The sequence below is a fragment of the Bos javanicus genome, chromosome 11, assembly GCF_032452875.1.
Source record: "Bos javanicus breed banteng chromosome 11, ARS-OSU_banteng_1.0, whole genome shotgun sequence".
NCBI lineage: Eukaryota > Metazoa > Chordata > Mammalia > Artiodactyla > Bovidae > Bos > Bos javanicus.
This window is the reverse complement of record NC_083878.1, coordinates 71,983,457-72,004,180: the sequence shown is the minus strand read 5'-3', so window position 1 is coordinate 72,004,180 and position 20,724 is coordinate 71,983,457. Positions and strand designations below refer to the sequence as shown.

The window sequence follows — 20,724 nt, the reverse complement described above, 5'->3', positions numbered from 1 at the left end:
TGTTGTTCCATGTCCAGTTCTAACTGTTGCTTCCTGACCTGCATACAGGTTTCTCAAGAGGCAGGTCAGGTGGTCTGGTATTCCCATCTCTTTCAGAATTTCCCACACTTTATTGTGATCCACACAGTCAAAGGCTTTGGCATAGTCAATAAAGCAGAAGTAGATGTTTTTCTGGAGCTCTCTTGCTTTTTCTATGATCCAGCAGATGTTGGCAATTTGATCTCTGGTTCCTCTGCCTTTTCTAACACAAGCTTGAACATCTGGAAGTTCACGTTTCACGTATTGCTGAAGCCTGGCTTGGAGAATTTTGAGCATTACTCTACTAGCATGTGAGATGAGTGTAATTGTGTGGTAGTTTGAGCATTCTTTGGCATTGCCTTTCTTTGGGATTGGAATGAAAACTGACCTTTTCCAGTCCTGTGGCCACTGCTGAGTTTTCCAAATTTGCTGACATATTGAGTGGAGCACTTTCACAACATCATCTTTCAGGATTTGAAATAGGTCAACTGGAATTCCATCACCTCAAGTAGTTTTGTTCCTATTGATGTTTTGTAAGGCCCACTTGACTTCACATTCCAGGATGTCTGGCTCTAGGTGAGTGATCATACCATCGTGATTATCTGGGTTGTGAAGATCATTTTTGTGCAGTTCTTCTGTGTATTCTTGCCATCTATTCTTAATATCTTCTGCTTCTGTTAGGTCCATATCATTTCTGTCCTTTATTGAGCCCATCTTTGCATGAAATGTTCCCTTGGTATCTCTAATTTTCTTGAAGAGATCTCTGCTGCTGCTGCTGCTAAGTCGCTTCAGTTGTGTCTGACTCTGTGCGATCCCATAGACGGCAGCCCACCAGGCTCCCCCGTCCCTGGGATTCTCCAGGCAAGAACACTGGAGTGGGTTGCCATTTCCTTCTCCAATGCATGAAAGTGAAAAGTGAAAGTGAAGTCGCTCAGTCGTGTCCGACCCTCAGCGACCCCATGGACTGCAGCCTACCAGGCTCCTCCATCCATGGGATTTTCCAGGCAAGAGTACTGGAGTGGGGTGCCATTGCCTTCTCCAGTCTTTCCCATTCTGTTGTTTTCCTTTATTTCTTTGCATTGATTGCTGAGGAAGGCTTTCTTATCTCTCCTTGCTATTCTTTGGAACTCTGCATTCAGATGCTTATATCTTTCCTTTTCTCCTTTGCTTTTTGCTTCTCTTCTTTTCACAGCTATTTGTAAGGCCTCCTCACACAGCCATTTTGCTTTTTTGCATTTCTTTTTCTTGGGGATGCTCTTGATCCCTGTCTCCTGTACAATGTCACGAACCTCCATCCATAGTTCATCAGGCACTCTGTCTATCAGATCTAGGCCCTTAAATCTATTTCTCACTTCCACTGTATAATCATAAGGGATTTGATTTAGGTCGTACCTGAATGGTCTAGTGGTTTTCCCTACTTTCTTCAATTTAAGTCTGAATATGGCAATAAGGAGTTCATGATCTGAGCCACAGTCAGCTTCCGGTCTTGTTTTTGTTGACTGTATAGAGCTTCTCCACCTTTGGCTGCAAAGAATATAATCAATCTGATTTCAGTGTTGACCATCTGGTGATGTCCATGTGTAGAGTCTTCTCTTGTGTTGTTGGAAGAGGGTGTTTGCTATGACCAGCATGTTCTCTTGGCAAAAGAGTGCCAAACAAAGAGAACACAAAATAGTGCATTCTCTATTAGCCTTTGCCCTGCTTCATTCCGTACTCCAAGGCCAAATTTCCCTGTTACTCCAGGTGTTCCTCGACTTCCTACTTTTGCATTCCAGTCCCCTATAATGAAAAGGACATCTTTTTTGGGCGTTAGTTCTAAAAGGTCTTGTAGGTCTTCATAGAACCGTTCAACTTCAGCTTCTTCAGCGTTAGTGGTTGGAGCATATGCTTGGATTAGTGTGATATTGACTGGTTTGCCTTGGAAACGAACAGAGATCATTCTGTCATTTTTGAGACTGCATCCAAGTACTGCATTTCAGACTCTTTTGTTGACCATGATGGCTACTCCATTTCTTCTAAGGGATTCCTGCCCACAGTAGATATAATGGTCATCTGAGTTAAATTCACCCATTCCAGTCCGTTTTAGTTCACTGATTCATAGAATGTTGACGTTCACTCTTGCCATCTCCTGTTTGACCACTTGCAGTTTGCCTTGATTCATGGACCTAATATTCCAGGTTCCTATGCAATATTGCTCTTTACAGCATTGGACCTTGCTTCTATCACCAGTCACATCCACAACTGGGTATTGTTTTTGCTTTGGCTCCATACCTTCATTCTTTCTGGAGTTATTTCTCCACTGATGTCCAGTAGCATACTGGGCACTTAACGACCTGGGCAGTTCCTCTTTCAGTATTCTATCATTTTGCTTTTTCATACTGTTCATGGGGTTCTCAAGGCAAGAATACTGAAGTGGTTTGCCATGCACTTCTCCAGTGGACCACATTCTGTCAGACCTCTCCACCATGACCCGTTCATCTTGGGTGGCCCCACATGGCATGGCTTAGTTTCATTGAGTTAGACAAGGCTGTGGTCTGTATGATCAGATTGGCCAGTTTTCTGTGATTATGGTTTCAGTGTGTCTGCCCTATGATGCCCTCTCGCAACACCTACCATCTTACTTGGGTTTCTCTTACCTTGGACATGGGGTATCTCTTCACGGCTGCTCCAGCAAAGCGCAGCCGCTGCTCCTTACCTTGGACAAGGTCGCCCCTCCTGATCTTGAATGTGGAGTAGCTCCTCTCGGCCCTCCTGTACCCACGCAACCACCACTCCTTGGACGTGGGGTTGCTCCTCTCAGCCGCTGCCCCTGACCTCGGACGTGGGGTAGCTTACCAGTACATTAATATCACTTCAATTACACTAACACACTCTGCTGCATCTAGTTTTTCAGAACTCCCTGTGGGATGGACCCAGGAATATGTACTCTGGTCAATGGACAGGAATCTTCAACAGATCTTCAAACACCTGGAAAGTACAAGGTCAGGTGGTTTCTGAGTGGAGGTTGAAAGTGGTAGAGCTTTTAAGAGGGAGGAAGGGAGGGAGTGAAGGAGGGAGGGAGGGAGAGAGGGAAGGAGGAAGAGAGAGGGGGAGGGAGAAGAAAGATGGTTAGTTAGTTTTTGTAGTGGGGCAAAGTTTAAGAACCACTGGTCTGTGAATCATTTCTGATTAGAATGGGGACAAATGCCTCCCTTTTTCCTGGTGGAGGAATTCTTTCCATAAATAAGCAATTAATGTTGGGGAAAGCAAGCTTTTTTGTTTTCCCTCAGTCCAAAATATTTTGCATTCAAAATGGCCATTGTCTTTCCATTTTCCTACTTTTTCCTGTTTCAAAACAAATGGGAACTTTTCTCTTTATTTCTTAGATCAAGTCTTATGGAATTGGGTTTGCCTGAACCACAGGATATGATTTCTTCTTCCACCTCCTCTGTTTTTGTGGCTCAGGAGCCTGTCCTACCCTGTTGTGACTGTAAGAATGCAGAACATTCTACTGACAGTAGCATCTCCTCTGGATCATCCTACAGCTCGAGCCTGTCTCACCTTCCCGTCTTTTCTGAAGAAACAACTTGGCAATTCCGGAGCCATACTTTACCTATTTTACCCCAAAATCAACCTCCTGTGTTCAGGAACCAAGGCACATCTCAGCCTTCTTTTATGCTTTCAGAGCTTGGGAAATCAGAACTTTTTCAGAATTTGGAAACTCTTTCATCCTTAAGCCCTCAAAGCACTTTTATCAACTCTCTTTTTGAATCTCCAGATCTCCACAGACAAGAAGAAAAAACAAAGGATAAGAGAAGAAGCAAGAGTGATTTGACATCAGATCATAAGCCAAATATTATCTTCAAAGAGAGACCACTATTGTCAGGGTCAGCTCCAATCCAGCTCTCTCCTTTGGCTAGGTGGGAGTTAGAGGGACATATGGCTTGGAAGGTTTGTACTTTGCGGGAACAAACAGTGCCTCTGCCTGTGAGGGAATCATGGGCAATGCTGAATTATTTAACTGAGGTGCAAGGAGGAGTCCCTGAACCAGAGAAACCCCAAATCCAGTTATCTATGCCCATTCATCAAAGCACTGAGCAAAATATCAACAATGAATCCCCAGACCTTCCATCTCTTCAGCTCCAAAGGAACACTGGAGTGGAATCTGGATTAAATAGAACAGAAACAAGAATTTCTCAGACTCTTATCTCAGGTAAGCAGTCACAACCTGGAGATGGCCCCCAAATCCTTGAATCCAGGCCATTAATGACATCAATAGATATTCTACTTCCCAAAAGCTTAGGAGCTGACATCACTCAAGAGGAAATGACTTTACTGAAGAAGGACCCAAAACATGTGCTAGAGCTTAATATAAAGCAGAGGGTCTTAGGTCTTCCAGAAAAAAGGATACAACCGCAACAGACCCAGGTGCCTAATATGGAGCTGACCCCACAGCTACCATACCAAGTCACAGATAGTGTGAAAGTTACTCCACTGGCATTACTTCAAGTCATGGATTCAATGGGGATGATTCCAGATTCACATTCAGAAGTGATAGAATCTGTGGGTTTGTTCCAATGGCCACCAAATGAAGTTGAAAAACCAATGGAAGCCATGGAAACAGTGCATGTAAGCCAAAAACCATCATATCAAGTCATTAAATCAGTGGAGGTAACCCCAAGACCTCAGCAGCAAGTTATGGAATCAAGAAAGATAACTTCAAGACAGCTGAATCAAGTAATAGATAATGTGAAGGTAACTCCAATAGCATTGCTTCAAGTCATGGATTCTATGGGGATGATTAAAAAATCACATCCACCTATCATACAGTCGATGGGAATGACCCCAACAATGCAATATCAAGTTATGGAGTCAGTAAAAAGGAGTACATTGTTGGACCATCAAGTCATACAACCAGGAAAGATGAATCCAAGACTACAACATGCAGTCATAGAAACTGTGGAAATAACCCCAGGGCCACATAAAGTTATGCAATCAGTTCATGTAACATCAAGGCCACAAAGTCAAGTCACAGAATCACTGAAGATTACTCCAGGGCCAATATGTCAAAATATGAAATCATTTGAAACGATCCCAAGGCCATTGCATCAAGTGATGGATTACATGAAAGTGACTCCAGTAGCACTATTACAAGCTATGGATTTTATGGGGATAATTCCACCAACAAAGTCACATGTTATAGAATCTGGGGGTTTGATCCCAGATACACAGTCTCAGATTGCAAATTTAACCCCAAGGGCAATTCAATCAGATTGTTTGACTTCAAGCTCTTTTACTACTATTGGTACATTTGGAGAGGTAGAATCTGTGGGCTTACCTCCAAAGCCACCACATAAAGTCATGGAATCAGGAGGAGTGATTTCAATATCTCAAGCCAACTCCAGGAGTCTGGAGTTGACTCCTGGGTCATGTATTCAAGTGCCAGACTTTGAGGGGATGACTCCACAACCATATAATCAAGGCACAGAATCTATGGCATTAACACCAGGGCCATCTCATCAAGTCACAGAGTCTTCGAGGTTGACCCCAGGGCATCAAATTCTGGAGTATTCAGAGATGAGTCCAAGGCAAAGTCATCATGTAATAGAAACTATGGAGTTGACCTCTGACCCCTGGATAAAAATGGAGAAATCTGCAGAGGTGACACATTCACATCATCAAATGATGGAATCTTTAGGGACAATCCCAAGGTCACTGGGTACAGGTACAAAATCTATGGGAATGAGCCAAAAGGCACTGCCTCAAGTCACAGAATCTGCAGAAATGTCCACTACATCAGTTCCAGATGTGAACTATAGAGAGATGAAATCAATTCCACAACTTAAGGTTATGGGTTCTATGACGTTGTCCCCAAGACTGCAAAATTTGAAGTCTGGGAAACTGGTTTTGGCACCAGAGTCACAAAATATAAAATCTGTAGACATAACCACAGGTTCAGTCCCAGAACTGGGAAATTACACACAGCCAGTCTCAACTGTGAACTCTATAGAACTGGCCACAGAACCAGAATGGCAGAGTGTAAAACCTGAGGAGTTGGCCACCACACCACAGGGGCAAAATGAGAAATCTGTGCAGTCAGCCCCAGGGGCTCAGCTTCATGGTGTGAAATCTATCCAACTGATGCTGGGACCCCAACAACAAAGTAAAAAATCTACTGGGTTAGTCCCAGTACCACAGTTGCAAAGTAAGAAATCTATAGATCTGGTCCCCAGTTCACAGTTGCAAGGTATGGAATCTGTTCATTTGGCTCTACCATCAGAGTTTCCAGGTATAAAAACTGTGGAATTGTCTCCAAGAATAGTACAAAAAGATATGAAACCTATGGAGTTGGCCCCAAAGCCATGGTCACAGGATATAAGATCTGAGGAGACAGCCCCAATACCATTGCGTGAAGATGTAAAAACTCCTCAAATGGTAGAAAGTACAAGACTGACTCCTGAGACAAAGGTAGAAGGTATGAAATATGAAGAACTGATCCCAGGAGCACACATTCAAGCAGTAAAATCTGTAGAGGTAGACTCCAGACCAAATCATCAAGTCACAGAACCTGAAGGGATGATCTCACGGTATCAAGCTTCAGAATCTTTAGGGATGATCTCAGAACCAGGATATCCAGAAACAGAAGCAAAGCTAACCCCTGACACTGGTCACCATGGGAAAGAGTCTATGGGGTTGATACAATCATTTTTAGGAAGTACCCCCAGGTCACTGAGCCAAGCATCTATGCAGATGAACTCAATGTCATTCAGGAGCACTCTTGAGCCAATGTTCCAAAGTGTGAGAGCCATGGACGAAACTCCAATGTCACAGCACATGACACAAGAATCTCTGGAGTTGGTACTAGGATCAGAGATGCAAGGTATGAAATCAAACATGTTGACCCCAGAATCTCAAGATATGAAGTTTGTTCATCCAAATCTAGGACCATATTCAGAAGTTATGAATTATGAGAAGCTGATCTCAGAACCACAATTTCAAAATGTGAAATCCGTGTCATTGACCTCAGAACCACAGTCCACAAGTATAAAACCTGAGGAGTTGACTCTAGGGCCATTAAGGCATGATGATTTTGTGGATTTACACGTACCACTGGAAGAATCTAGTAGGTTAATTCCTGAGTCACAGTTACAACATGTTGAATCAAGGAAAGTGACCATGGAATTACATTTACAAGGATTAAAATCTGTGGGTCTAACTTCCAGACCAAGGCATCAAGACATACCATCTACAGAGTTAGCTGCTGAGATCTGGCCACAAGAGGAGGAATCTGTAGTCTTGAAACCTGGTGGTGTGATGCCCAGGCCGTATTTTCAAAAATTTTCAGAGTTGACTCCAGGTCAAGACCATCAAGACACAGAAACTGTAAGACTGATTTCTGAGGCTTTGCCCCAAGTTAATTTGCCCCAATTAATGCAAAAACCAACAGATCAAGTTATAGAATCTGCAAGAATGACTCCTCTAAGGCCACATCTTCAAGATACAGAATCATCAGAGATACCCTTAAGGTCAGAATATGCAAACACAGAAACTGTGGGGTTAGCAACATTTCCAGTTGAAAACATCCAGGAGGTAATACCAGTACAACCATATTCAGAAAAAGGATCTCTGGAGTTGACTTTAGAACCAAGGATGCAATATGAGATATCAGAGCCCCTACTACAAAATTTGAAACATGTGAAGTTAACCTCTGAGTCATCCCCATTAGTGGTGGAATCTAAACAGTTTATTACAGGACCAAAACCACAAGTTACAGAGTTGACTCCAGAGCCACAGCTCCAGGAAGTAACATTCAGGCAGTTGGAGTCAGAGCCAAAACTACAAGATGTGAAATATGTTAATTTAATTCAACAGCCAACTACTACCAAAATGGTAGAATCAGAGAAGCCAATACAAGAGCCAGTCCTACAAAGTATGATACCAGAGGAACTGACTCAGGAGGTACAGCTCCAAGGTGAGTCCCTGGGACCACAGTTGCATAGCGTAAGATTTTCAGAGTTACGTCCTAAACCACCACTTCAAGGAGAAAGACTTTTAGATTTAATCTCAGGGTCTCCACATCACAGTGTGACATCTGATGAATTGACCCCAGGTTCCCCAATGCAAGAAATAAAATTGTCAGATTGTACCCCAGGACCAAAGCATCAAAGTGTTGTATCTATACAGTTGATGGCGAAACCACAAACTCAAAGTACAAAATTCATGGAACTAAGCTCAGGACCGTGCTTACAAGGTGTTAGATTTTCTGATCTGACTCCAGACCCAAAGCATCAAGGTTTTGAACATGTGCAGTTAATGCCAGGAACACAGCTTCAAGATACAAAGGCTGTAGGATTTGTAACAGAGTCATCTTTGCAGTTAAGTCAAGGGCTCCTGGTTGAAAATATGAAACCTATTCTGTCTGTTGAAGGGTCACAGTTTAACAGCATGAAATCAGTGAAATTGACCTCAGAACTTCAAGATATGAAATCTGAGGAACTGAACCTAGGGTCAAGGCAGCAAGATGTCAAATTTTCTGAATTGACCTCAGGGCCAAAGCTTCAAGGTGTCAAATTTGGGAAGCAAATCCCAGAATCACCATTTCATAGTGTGACTTCCATGGAGACAGCTCTAGAGTTAGGGCTTCAGGATTCTAAATCAGCAAAGATGTCTCCAGGGCTTCAAGGTGTGAAACAGGTGGGGCCATGGCTACAAGATGTCAAATTTTGTGATCTAACATCAGGAGTTCAGTCTCAAGGTGTGAAATCCTCTGAGTTAAATTCAGGGCCACAACTACAATATGTGAAGATTTTTGAGTTAACTCCAGAACCAATGATGCAAGGAGAAAGATCTATGAAGTTGGCCTCAGGACCTGAGCAGCAACGGGTTAAGCCTGAGATGTTAGGGCCAAAGCCACTGTTTCAAGGCATAAAATGTGAAGCATCAGACCAAATGTCAAGCTTTGAAGGTGACATTTCTTATAAATTAGTTTCAGAGCCACAGAGACCAGATGTAAAATCTATGGAGGTGTCTCCTGGACTCCAGTTGCCAAGTGTAAACTTTTCTGAGTTGACCAGAAGACCACTGTTACAAGTTATGAAATCTTCTGGATTGACCCAAAGACCACAGATGCAAGATGTAAAACCTGCAGCAAGGACCCCAATCTCAGAGGTTGAAGGTTTACAATCTGAGGCACTAATGCCAGAACCACAGCTGGAAGATACAAAATCTGTGAAGTTAACCCCAGGACCACATTTAGGAAGTATGAAATCTATTCAGTTAATATCAAAGCCACAATTGGGAAATGTTAAATCTATGGTGTTAACCCCTGGGTCACAGGGGGAAGATGTGAAACCGGTAGAGGTGACCCCAGGCTCAAAACTTCATGGTTTAATATCTGAGTTGCTGTCCTCCGAGTCAGAGTTTAAAGATGTAAACTCTGCAGTCTTAACTCCAGGACAACATCCAAGAGGTATGAAATCTACATTGCTAACCCCAAGTCCACAGCCGGAAGGTAAAAAATCTGTGGAGATAACCTCAGGACCACCGAGAGAAGATGTCAAATCTGTGAAACTCACCTCAGACTCCAAGCTTCAAGGTGTGAAATCTGATGTGTTGGCACTGTCCTTAAGAAATCAAGGATTAAAAACTGTGACGTTCATCCCAAGAACGCAACTGCAAGATGTGAAAGCTGTGGAATTGAAACTTGGGCCAAGGATGCAAGATGAGAATTCTGTGTTTTTGGCACCATGGTCATTGCTGCAAGGGCCTAAACTGCAAGGTATGAAACCTCAGGAATTGACAAATTTGACAAAGCCCCAAATGCAAGACATGAAAATTCTGCAGCTAACCCCATGTCCAAAGCTTCAAAGTTTAAAACCTGTAGAGGAGACTCCAGATCAAGAGCTGCAATTTGCAAAACCTATGAAGTTGACCTCAAGGCCAAAGAAGCAGGTAGTAAAATCTGTGAATGCAAGCAGAAGACAAAAGTTTCAAGGAGTAAAATCTGTGGATTTAGCCCCAAAGCAACAGTTTCAAGAGACGGCAATTGTGAACTTAACTCCTGGGCCAAAACAGGTTGGTGAGATATCTGTAATCTCATCAGAGCAGCAATGTGTGAATTCAGAGTCACTGAAGAGAGGGTCTAAGTCAGAAGATGGGATGTCTTTGGAGTTAATTCCAGAGCTAAAATTTAAAGATGGAAAATTAGTAGATCTCAACTTTGAATTACAGTTGAAAGGTAGGGAATCATCTGAATTGACTCCAGAATCAAATATTCAAGGTATAAAATCTAAAAAGTTAAAACTTGAACCACAGTTGCAAAGTATGAAGTCTCCCAAGTTGACCCCAGGACCACAGTTACACCAAGTAAAATCCTCAAAGTCAACTTCAGAGCCACAGCTTCAAGGTGTGAAAACCACTGAGTTTAAACAAGAGCCACAGCCTGAGACTATGAAACATATTCAGTGGATACCAGGATATGAGTTCCAAGACGTGAAATCTGCAGGGTTAAATCTTAAGCCACAACCTCAAGGTGGCAAATTTGTAGAGTTGAAATATTCAACACAGTTAAGAGATGTGAAGTCATCTGCATTGCATCTGGGGCCAAAAATTCAAGGTACAGCATATATGAAGTTTAACCTCGGGCCACAGTTGAAGAGGGTGAAAACTCCTGAGTTGTCTCCAGGACCACAGATGCAAGAAGGAAAAGTTTTGGCATCAACTTCAGAGCCACAGTTTCAAGGTATGAAAATTGTGGAGCTAAACCAAAAGCCAGAGTTTGGAAGTATGAAAACTGTTCAGTGGATGCCTGCACCAATGTTTCAAGGTGTGAAATCTCTGCTAAATCTTGAGTTGCAACCTCAGTGTGTCAAACCAACAGAGTTGATACAGTTGAGAGATACGAAGTCATCTGTATTGACCCCAGGGCCAAAGCTTCAGGATGTACAATCTTTGACATCACTCCAAGAGTCTCAGGCTCAAGGTCTCAATGTGAAACCCTGTCTACAGTTTAGCAGAATGAAATCATGTGACTTGACTTCCAAGTCAAAGCTCTGTGATATAAAATCTATGATGTTCAAATCTAGGCTTCACTTGCAAGATGGCGAATCTCCTTCATTGACCCCAGGACCATGGCATCAAGAAGTGAAACCATTACAGTCAGCCCCAGGAACACAGCTTCAAGGTGTGAAGTCTCCACTGCTTACACAAGAGCCACAGTTTCCTGAGGTGAAATCTGAGGTATTAAGCCAAGGGTCACAATTACAAAGTGATAAAACTATAGAGTTGAACTCCCCACTACACTTGAAAAGTATGAAGTCATCTGAGTTGACTCTTCAGCCAAAGCTTCAGGGCATGAAATCTGAGGATTTCAACACTGGGCCACAGTGGCAAGGTCTAAAATCTTCTGAGGTACCGTTTGAGACAAAGTCCCAAGACAAGAAAGTTACTGAGCTAATCCCTGGCTCACAGTTGCAAGGTACAATGTTTTCTAAATTGACTGTGGGGACAAAGACTCAAGGTATCAAATATACAGATTTTGACCCTGGGTCACTGTTACAAGGTGTAAATTCTTCTGGGTGGACCTCAAAGGCCAAGCTTCAAGATGTAAAACATAAAGAATTTAGCCCCCGTCCCCAGCTGCAAGTTCTAAAATCTTCTGAGCTGATCCCGGCATCAAAACTTCAAAATGTGAAATTGGTGTTCAACTCTGAGTCACAATTTCAAGGAGAGAAATCTTCTCAATTAGTCTCAGACTCAAATTTACAAGATGTGGAATCTGCAAAGTCCAAATCTGGGCCACCATCGCAAGGTGTGAAATCTGAGTTGACACTGGGGACAAAGCTTCAAAAAGTGAAATCAGTGGAATTCAAGTCAGGTCCACAGTTGCAAGATATAAAATCTTCCAAGTGGATCACAGGTATAAAGCTTCAAGGTGTAAAATCTATGAATTTCTGGTCTGGATCAAACTTGCAGGGTGTGAAATTGTCTGAAGTTATCCCAAGGGAGAAGCTTCAAGGTGTGAAGTCTCTAGACCTGAAACCTAGTCCAAAGTTACAAGGTGCAAAATCTGATTTGACTCTGAGGAGAAAGATTCCAGTTGTGAGATCAGTAGAGTCAGACTCCGGCCAACACTTAAAAGATATGAAATGTTCTGAACTGATTATGGGTCTAAAGCTTCAAGATGTAAAATCTAAAGGGTTAAATTCTAGACCACACTTTCAAAGTATGAAATCTTCTGAAGCGGTCTTAGGGACAATGCTTCAGGAAGCACAATCAATGTTCAATTCTGAACCACAGATACAAAGTAAAAAATGTTCTGAATTGATTCAAGGGACAAAGCTTCAAGATGAAAAATCCTTAGAGTTCAATCATGGACTGAAGTTACAATGTGGGAAATCTGATTTAACCCAGAAGAGGGAACTTCAAGGTGTGAAATCACTGGAGTTCAACCCTCAACCACAGAGACAGGGTGAGAAATCTGATTTGGGGCTAGGGTGGAGGCTTCAAGATTTGAAATCTGTTGTTCCATGTCTGCAAGGTGTGACATCCTCAGAGTTAACACCAAAGACAAAGCTTCAAAGTGGAGAATCTATAGAATTCATCACCAGGCCAATGTGGCAAGATATGAAACCTTTTGAATTGACTCTTGGTACAAAGGTACAAGATGTGAAATCTTTGGGGTTCAACTCAGCTCCACAGTTACAAGATAGAAAATTATCTATGTTGACATCAAAGGCACACCTTCAAGGTGTGAAATCTATGGAATTCAACCCTGTGGCAGAGTTGCAAGGTGCAAAATCTTCTGGGCCTATAAAGCTTCAATTGATGAACTCTATAGAAGTCAGTCCTAGCCTAGAATTTCAGGTTGCAAAATTCTGTAAGTTGGCCTTGGAATCAAAGATTCACAGTGGGATATCGTCTAAGAGCAATGCTAGAAAGCAAAAGCAAGATGAGAAATCGTGTAAGTTGAGTCCATGGGAAGAGCTTCAAAATGTAAAAGTCATGGTGTTCAGTCCTAGGACACATTCACAACATATAAAATCTTCAGAATCATGCAAAAGGACAAAGCTTAAAAATGTGGAATCTTTGGAATTCAATCCTGACCAACAGCTACAAGATATGAAATCTTCTGATTTGAGTCTGGGAACAAGTCACCAAGGTATTCAATCTTTAGAGTTCAATCCTGGACCACAGTTGCAAGAGGTAAAATCTGAGTTGAGCACAGAAACTAAGCTTTCAGATGAGAAATTGCTGGAATTCAACCATGAGCCTAAATTACAAGGTGGGAGATGCTCTAAACTGAAGCCAGGGCCACAACTTCAATGTGTGAATTATATACCATTCAACACTGGGTCACAAGTGCAAGATAAAAAATCTTCAGAGTTGAATCCCAGTACGGAGCTTCAAGGTAGAAAATCTAAGGTGCTCTGCATTGGGCCAGATTTGCAAGGTGTGAATTCTTCTGCATTCATTTCAGAACCAAAACTTCAGTGTGTAAATCCAACTGGATGCAAGCCTGGGTCACATTTGCAAGGTACAAGCTCTTCTGAATTAACTTCAGTTTCAAAATTTCAAGGTATGGAGTCTTCTAAGTTAAATTCAGGGACAGAGCTTCAAAGTGAGACATCTATGGTGTTCAACCCTGGACCACATTGCCAAGGTCTGAAAGGAGCAAAATCATCGGAGCTGACTTCAGGGAAAAAATGTCAACATATGGGATCTGAGGAGAGACTAAGCACAAAGAATCAGTGTGAGACATCTATGGTGTTCAACCCTGGACCACACTGCCAAGGTTTGAAACCTGAATTGAGTCCAGAGTCAAAGTTTCTAAGTGTAACACCCAAAGAATGCAACCCTGGGCCACAGATGCAGTGTGCAAATTCTGAGTTGAATCCAGAGCCAAAATCACAATGTTTAAATTCTATGGGTTGCAAATGTGGGCCACCCTTGCAAGGTATAAAATCCCTTGAGTTGACTTCAGGGGAAAAATGTCAATATATGGGAACTGAAATGAATCCAGGCACAGAGAATCAATGTGAGACATCTATGGTGTTCAATCCTGGACCACACTGTCAAGGTCTGAAATCTGAATTGAGTCCAGAGTCAAAGTTTCTAAGTGTAGCACCCATAGAATGCAACCCTGGGCCATGGATGCAGTGTGCAAAGTCTTTTAAATTGAATTCAGAACCAAAATTACAATGTTTAAATTCTATGGGTTGCAAATGTGCGCCACCCTTGCAAGGTATAAAATCCCTTGAGTTGACTTCAGGGGAAAAATGTCAAAATATGGGGTCTGAAGTGAAACCATGTACAGGGAATCAATGTGAGACATCTATGGTGTTCAATCCTGGACCACACTGCCAAGGTCGGAAATCTGAATTGAGTCCACAGTCAAAGTTTCTAGGTGTAACACCCACAGAATGCAACCCTGGGCCACAGATGCGGTATGCAAAGTCTTCTAAGTTGAATCCAGAGCCAAAATCACAATGTTTAAATTCTATGGGTTGCAAACGTGGGGCATCTTTGCAAGGTATAGAATCCCTTGAGTCAACTTCAGGGAAAAAATGTCAAAATATGGGATTTGAAGTGAAACCATGTACAGGGAATCAATGTGAGACATCTATGGTGTTCAACCCTGGGCCACATTGCCAAGGTCTGAAATCTAAATCGATTTCAGGGTCAAAGTTTCTAAGTGTAACACCCACAGGATGCAACTGTGGCCCACAGATACAGTGTGAAAATTCTTCTGAGCTGAATCCAGAGCCAAAATTACAATGTGTAGATTCTATGAAGTGCAAATGTCGGCCACCCTTGCAAGGTATAAAATCTCCTGAGTTAACTTCAGGGACAAAATGTAAAGGTAAGAAATCTTCTGATTTTAATCCAGGGCCAGAACTTCAAGGTATAAAACCTATTATGTTCAATCCTGTGCAGGATTTACAAGACATAAAATGTGAATTGACTCCAGGGACAAAGTCTCAAGGTAGAACCTCAACAAAGTTCAACTCTGGCCCACAGCAGCAAGGTGTAAATTCTACTGGGTTGAATTCAGGGATAGAACTTCAATACTTAAGTTCTGTAAAGTCTAATCCAGGGCCACAGATGCATGGTATGAAACCCTCTGGGCCAGAATCTCATGGTACAAAATCTATGTTGTTCAACCTGGAATCACACTTGCAAGAAGCAAAATCTCCTGAGTTAACTTCAGGGACAAAGTTTCCAGAAGTCCAATTTTTGGTCAATCATGCTGGGTCAGAGCAACAAGTTGTGCAGTCTGTGTTCACTTTGGGCCCTCAGTTAAATGTTATGAAACCTATGTTATTTTTACCAGAGCAACTGTTTGAAGATATAAAATCTATGAAGATGAACAAAGAGCCACTGCTTTGTGGTACCAATTCTACAAAACTGATTTCAGACTCTGAGCTTCAGAATTTGAAATGGAATGTGTTTGCTCTAGAGCCATGTTTTCAAAAAGTGAAATCTATGGAATTAAATTCAGGGCCACATCCTCAAGGTATGAACTGTGAGGAGTTGCCCTCACACCTCAGGCAGCATAGTATAAGATCTGTGGTCTTTGCACCAGAGCCATGTTTTCAAGATGGGAAACCTCTGGAGTTGAAACCAGAGACACAACCTCAAGATGTGAATTCTAATAAACTGATTTCTTGCTTCAGGCAGAAATCTGTAGTGTCTGTATCAGTGCCATGTTCTCAGGATGTGAAATCTATGAAGTCAAACCTACTGCCCCAATCTCAAAGTGCAAATTTTTTAGGATCATCATCATGTCTCAGGTCACAATGTGTTAAATCTGAGATCTCTGCACCAGAGCCATGTCTTCAAAATATGAAATCTGTAGAGTTGACACCAGGGTCTCAAGAACAAGGCATGAATTGCCAGGAGCTGACTTCAGGATTGCAAGGTGTCAAATCAGGAATCTCGGCACCAGAGTCAACTAAGAACTTCATACCAGGACCAATGTTGACTAGTGTCAAATTTTCAAATTTGTCTCCAGAATCACAGCAACAAGGTGTGAAACATTTGGAGTTTACTCCAGAACCAAAGTTGCAAAGCACAAGGCATGCAAAATCATCTTCAGTGTCTCTGCAACAAGCTATAAAACCTGTGGAGTTAGCATCAGAGTCACTGTTTCAAAGACCAAAATCTGAGGATCTAACTCCAAGAACAAGCTCTCAAATGATGGGCTCCTCTGAAATCATCCCTAGGCCAGGGCATCACTTTATAGAACATGAAGAGATGATTCCAAAGCCAATGCATCGAGTCCCTAAATCTGTTAGTTTGACTTCAATACCAATTTATCAAGTTACAGATTCTTCAAAAATGGCAAAAAGTTTGGCACATCAAGACACAGAAACTATAGAGAAATCTGTGAAGTTGACCCAAAAGCCAAAAGGAAAAGCCATGAAAGCTTCAGGAATGCCTCTGAAACTAGATCTTCAAGTACCAGAATTTGTTGATCTGACTCCAGTGCTAAGGAATCAAGATTCAAAATCCTTAAAATTAACACCAAAGAAAAGCCACCGAATCCTGGAAACTCTGGAGTTGCTCTCTCAGTCAGGGTCCCAAGTTAAGGAGTTACATACAGGGCAGCTGCAGCAAGTTGTGGAATCTGAAGGGATACGATATCAAGTTCCTGGGTCTATAGGTTTGACCTCTAAGCGATTCCTAAAGGCAAAGCCAACAGGTCAAGTTGCAGGATACGCAGAATCTGCAGAGGTCACCACTGAGACATGGCAACAAGGGGAGGGAAAAATGAAGCTTACACAGTCACAGAATCAAAGTATGAAATATTCAGAAACAGCCCCAGGACTACTGGGTCAAATTACAGAATTCATGAGGATTAGTCCAAAGCCACTAGAACAAGTCACAAACTCTACAAAGACACAGCTTCAAGTTGCTCAAGCAATAGGGGTAAAGCCAGTAGCTCCCATCAGAGTTGCTACACCTGTGAAAGTGACTCCTGGGCTACCATATCAAGTTGTGAAGTCTGTAACATTAACATCATGGCCAAACTCTCAAATGGTAGACTGTGCTGAGTTGACTTCAAAACCACAAGATGTGAGACCTTCAGAGTTTACCTCAGGCTTAAGGTTGCAAAATGCAAAATTTAAGAAATTAAGCACAGAACCAAAGTACCAAACTTTGAAAAGAATGGATTTGACAGGGTTTCAAATTGTAAAGACTATGGGGCCACCACTGCAAATTGTAAAATCTGAGGAATTAGCACCAGGGCCAATTCCCCAGATTGCAGAACCAATAGGAGTGGGGCTTAAGGCAACAAATTACTTGGATTTATTCCCAAGGCTACATCTTCAAGAACCAGTAGAATCTATAGAATTAACTCCAAGGCCAAATACTGAAGTGAAATCTGCAGAATTAACCACACAGCCAACATCTACACTTGAGGCACCTACAGTGTTAAATCATAAACAAGGGCTTCAGGCTGTGAAACCTACAGGGATAAAAACAGGGCCTCCTCAAGTCATGGAATCTGAGGATTTGAATTTAAGTGAGGTGTGTCAGAATAAGGACTCTGAGGAGGGATCATCAGAAGAAGAGTTACAAATAGGGAATTATTTCTCTAGGTTTCTAAACAACTCTTCAGACTCACTTAGCTCAAGTTCTGTCAGAACATCTGAATTAGATCTTTGGGATTCTGAGATGCCACAAGTATCAAATGTGTTGGATATAAAAAACCTTGTGACAGATATTTTGCAACCTGAGGAGTCTTTTATAGACCTTGATACGATACAATCTTCAACTTTTTCCTTATCCCTTCATAACCAACCCCTTGCCGAGACAGCTATTACTGTAAAAAACTCAAATTCTGAGATCCCAGGAGTGGATGTCATACCTAATGAAAGGACTAAGAGGAAACATGTGGAGGAGTCAGAGAGCTCACTCCAGAGACTCTCACAACATTCACCACAAGACTGGAGATCACCACCTAAGTTTTTCCAGGCAGAGTCAGGGGCTCAAAGAGCCCGTTCCTGGCCTGTCCTGGGCAGGCAACGGAATGTCTGGGAGAGTCGCTCCTCGAGGCCACGACTACCTAGAAAATACCTCTCCAATATGCTAATGATGGGGAATGTCTTGGGGACCACTATGGAAAGGAAGCTTTCTTCTCAAACATCTTTAACAGAAAGAGCCACTGAAGATACCTGTCAATCTATTCAGAATTTATTTGGGGTTCCAGCTGAATTGATGACATGTTCTGAGAGACTGCTTGAGAAGGGTCAAGGTACTATCTCTCAGCCTTCAGTGGTCAAAAACTACATTCAGAGACATACTTCATGCCATGGTTATGAGAAAAAAACACCTTTAAGGATATGGACACGTAGTTCCATGCCCTCCATAATACAACACTACTCTGGGAGTAGAAAGAGAATAAAGAAAAAGTCAAAACCCTGCGATATATCTCAGGAAGTCATTCAGTACATGCCTGTTTCATGCACAGGGAGTCAGCCTCCTGCCCCAGCAAAGTCAGAGTCTTCCCTCAACATATTTTTTGCCAGGAGAGATTCTGTTCCAATGGAAGAGACTGAGAACTCACACAGTGATTCACAGACAAGGATTTTTGAGTCCCAACACTCCCTCAAGCCAAGTTATCTTCCCCAGGCCAAGACTGACTTCTCAGAACAGTTTCAGCTGCTACAAGATTTGCAACTAAAAATAGCAGCAAAACTGTTGAGGAGTCAAATACCCCCCAATGTACCTCCACCTTTAGCTTCAGGTCTGGTCCTAAAATATCCTATCTGCCTACAGTGTGGCCGATGTTCAGGATTTAATTGCTGTCATAAATTACAGGCTGCTTTTGGGCCTCACCTTCTTATTTATCCACAGCTTCAACTTGTAAGCACTCCTGAAGGCCATGGAGAGATTAGGTTACATCTTGGCTTTAGGTTGCGAACTGGTAAAAGACCCCAGCTCCCAAAGTATCACAGAAGAGACAGACCAGTCACACCAAGGAGCCTTAGATCAACATCATTAAGGAAAGCCAAAGGTTATACACGAGCTTCCAAGAGTCCTACTTCTACAATAAATTTCCAGTCTGGGTCGTCCCAGGCTCCTGCTCCTATAGAAGTCCGTATCAGGCAAAGGCAATATGACAGCTCTAGCCTAATAGAAAAGACAGAAATTAGAGAGCCTGGACACTATGAGTTCACTCAAGTTCACTCTCTATCAGAGAGTGACTCTGAAAGCAATCAGGATGAAAAATGGGCTAAAGTGAGAACCAAAAAGACCTATGATTCAAAATATCCAATGAAAAGAATCCCTAAGGAAGTTAGATCACAAAATACAAAGTTCTACACAAATGGTAGAGCTATAATACAGAGTTCCTCTAGGGAATTACCAAACCAGTTAAGAAGGAAGAGGACTGGAGCATCTCAGACAACGGCCGCCTCTTTAAAAAGACAATCTAAGAAATCCTCCCAACCAAAATTTATTCAACTACTTTTTCAGGGCCTAAAGCAGGCAATTCAAGCAGCACACAGAATTATGGCTTTGGCTGGGCAGAAGCCTGAGGACACAACAAGGTCAGACTACTTCTGGTCAAGCAAAACCTATCTTCCAAAACAAAAAGCCAGAGACTACTGCTCAACAAAAGACAGCAAAAGACACAGGATGCCAACTCTCAAGCTAAGGCATTCAAACTCAGTCACCAAGCAGGAAAGCACGCGGTGGGAAGAAACAGACCAATTCAGACCAGCTCAACAACCAAAAAGGGATAGCTCTTTCCAACTCAGACCTAAGCAATTACCCAAGCCCACAGTTTCCCAAAGAAGTACCACTCTCAAAAACATCTCAACCAGCCAGTGTTTGGGTCCTGTTCAAAATGAGAGTAGTAGCAGAGATAAGAAAAACTTTAACAGAAATGAAATCTCTAACCAGGAGTCCAAGAACTTCAAACCAGGAATCAGAGTTCATGCTACAGGGAGACTCTTACAACCTGGTTCTCTTATGAAGAGGACTTCACATAGTCCCCTTAAAGGGAAACCCACACACAAGGAACGAAACCACCAGAGCTTCGGCTTCAGTAGGGAAAGAACCCCATGTTACTCTTCTGGAAGAAGCCAATACAGTCCCTCTGAGAGGGACCAGCACAGTACCTCTGAGAGGAGCCATAGAAGTACCTCTGAGAAGAGCCATAGAAGTACCTCTGAGAGGAGCCATAGAAGTACCTCTGAGAGGAGCCATAGAAGTGCCTCTGAGAGAAGCCACCGCAGCGCCTCTGAAAGGAGCCATCGCAGTGCCTCTGGGAGAAGCCATCGAAGCGCCTCTGAGAGAAGCCATCACAGCGCCTCTGAGAGGAGCCATCGCAGCGCCTCAGAGAGGAGCCATCGCAGCGCCTCAGAGAGGAGCCATCGCAGCGCCTCTGAGAGGAGTCATCCAAGCCCTTCTCAGAGGAGCCATCACAGTCTCTCTGAGAGGAGCTATCGAGCTCCCTCTGAGAGGAGATGTCGCAGTCCCTCTGAGAGAAGGTGTCGCAGTCCCTCTGAAAGAAGGTGTCGCAGTCCCTCTGAGAGGAGCAATCGCAGTCTCTTTGAGAAACTTCGTCGCAGTTCCTCTGAGAGGAGAGGGCACAGTGCTTCTGAGAGAAGACAGCACAAGCCCTCTGAGGGGAGCAGACAAAGTCCCTCTGAGAGGAGCCACAACAATCCCCTCAAGGAGAGACTCAAACACAGCTCCCCTAGGGAGAGGCCCAGG

The 20,724-nt window shown here is 42.7% G+C and overlaps 2 protein-coding genes across 2 annotated transcripts; both read left to right on the top strand.

Moving 5' to 3' along the window:
• Positions 1 to 3,320: 3,320 nt before the first annotated feature.
• On the top strand, positions 3,321 to 5,887 carry LOC133256600 (uncharacterized). Its single transcript, XM_061431383.1, has 2 exons — positions 3,321 to 5,479; positions 5,874 to 5,887. The coding sequence occupies exons 1-2, from the start codon at positions 3,394 to 3,396 to the stop codon at positions 5,885 to 5,887; spliced, it is 2,100 nt and encodes a 699-aa protein (XP_061287367.1). The 5' UTR covers positions 3,321 to 3,393.
• Positions 5,888 to 5,926: 39 nt separating this feature from the next.
• Positions 5,927 to 18,881, top strand: SPATA31H1 (SPATA31 subfamily H member 1). The gene is made up of 2 exons (XM_061431382.1): positions 5,927 to 16,660; positions 18,859 to 18,881. Exons 1-2 carry the CDS (start codon positions 6,139 to 6,141, stop codon positions 18,879 to 18,881), a joined length of 10,545 nt encoding a protein of 3,514 aa, XP_061287366.1. The 5' UTR covers positions 5,927 to 6,138.
• The last annotated feature ends 1,843 nt before the right edge of the window (positions 18,882 to 20,724 follow it).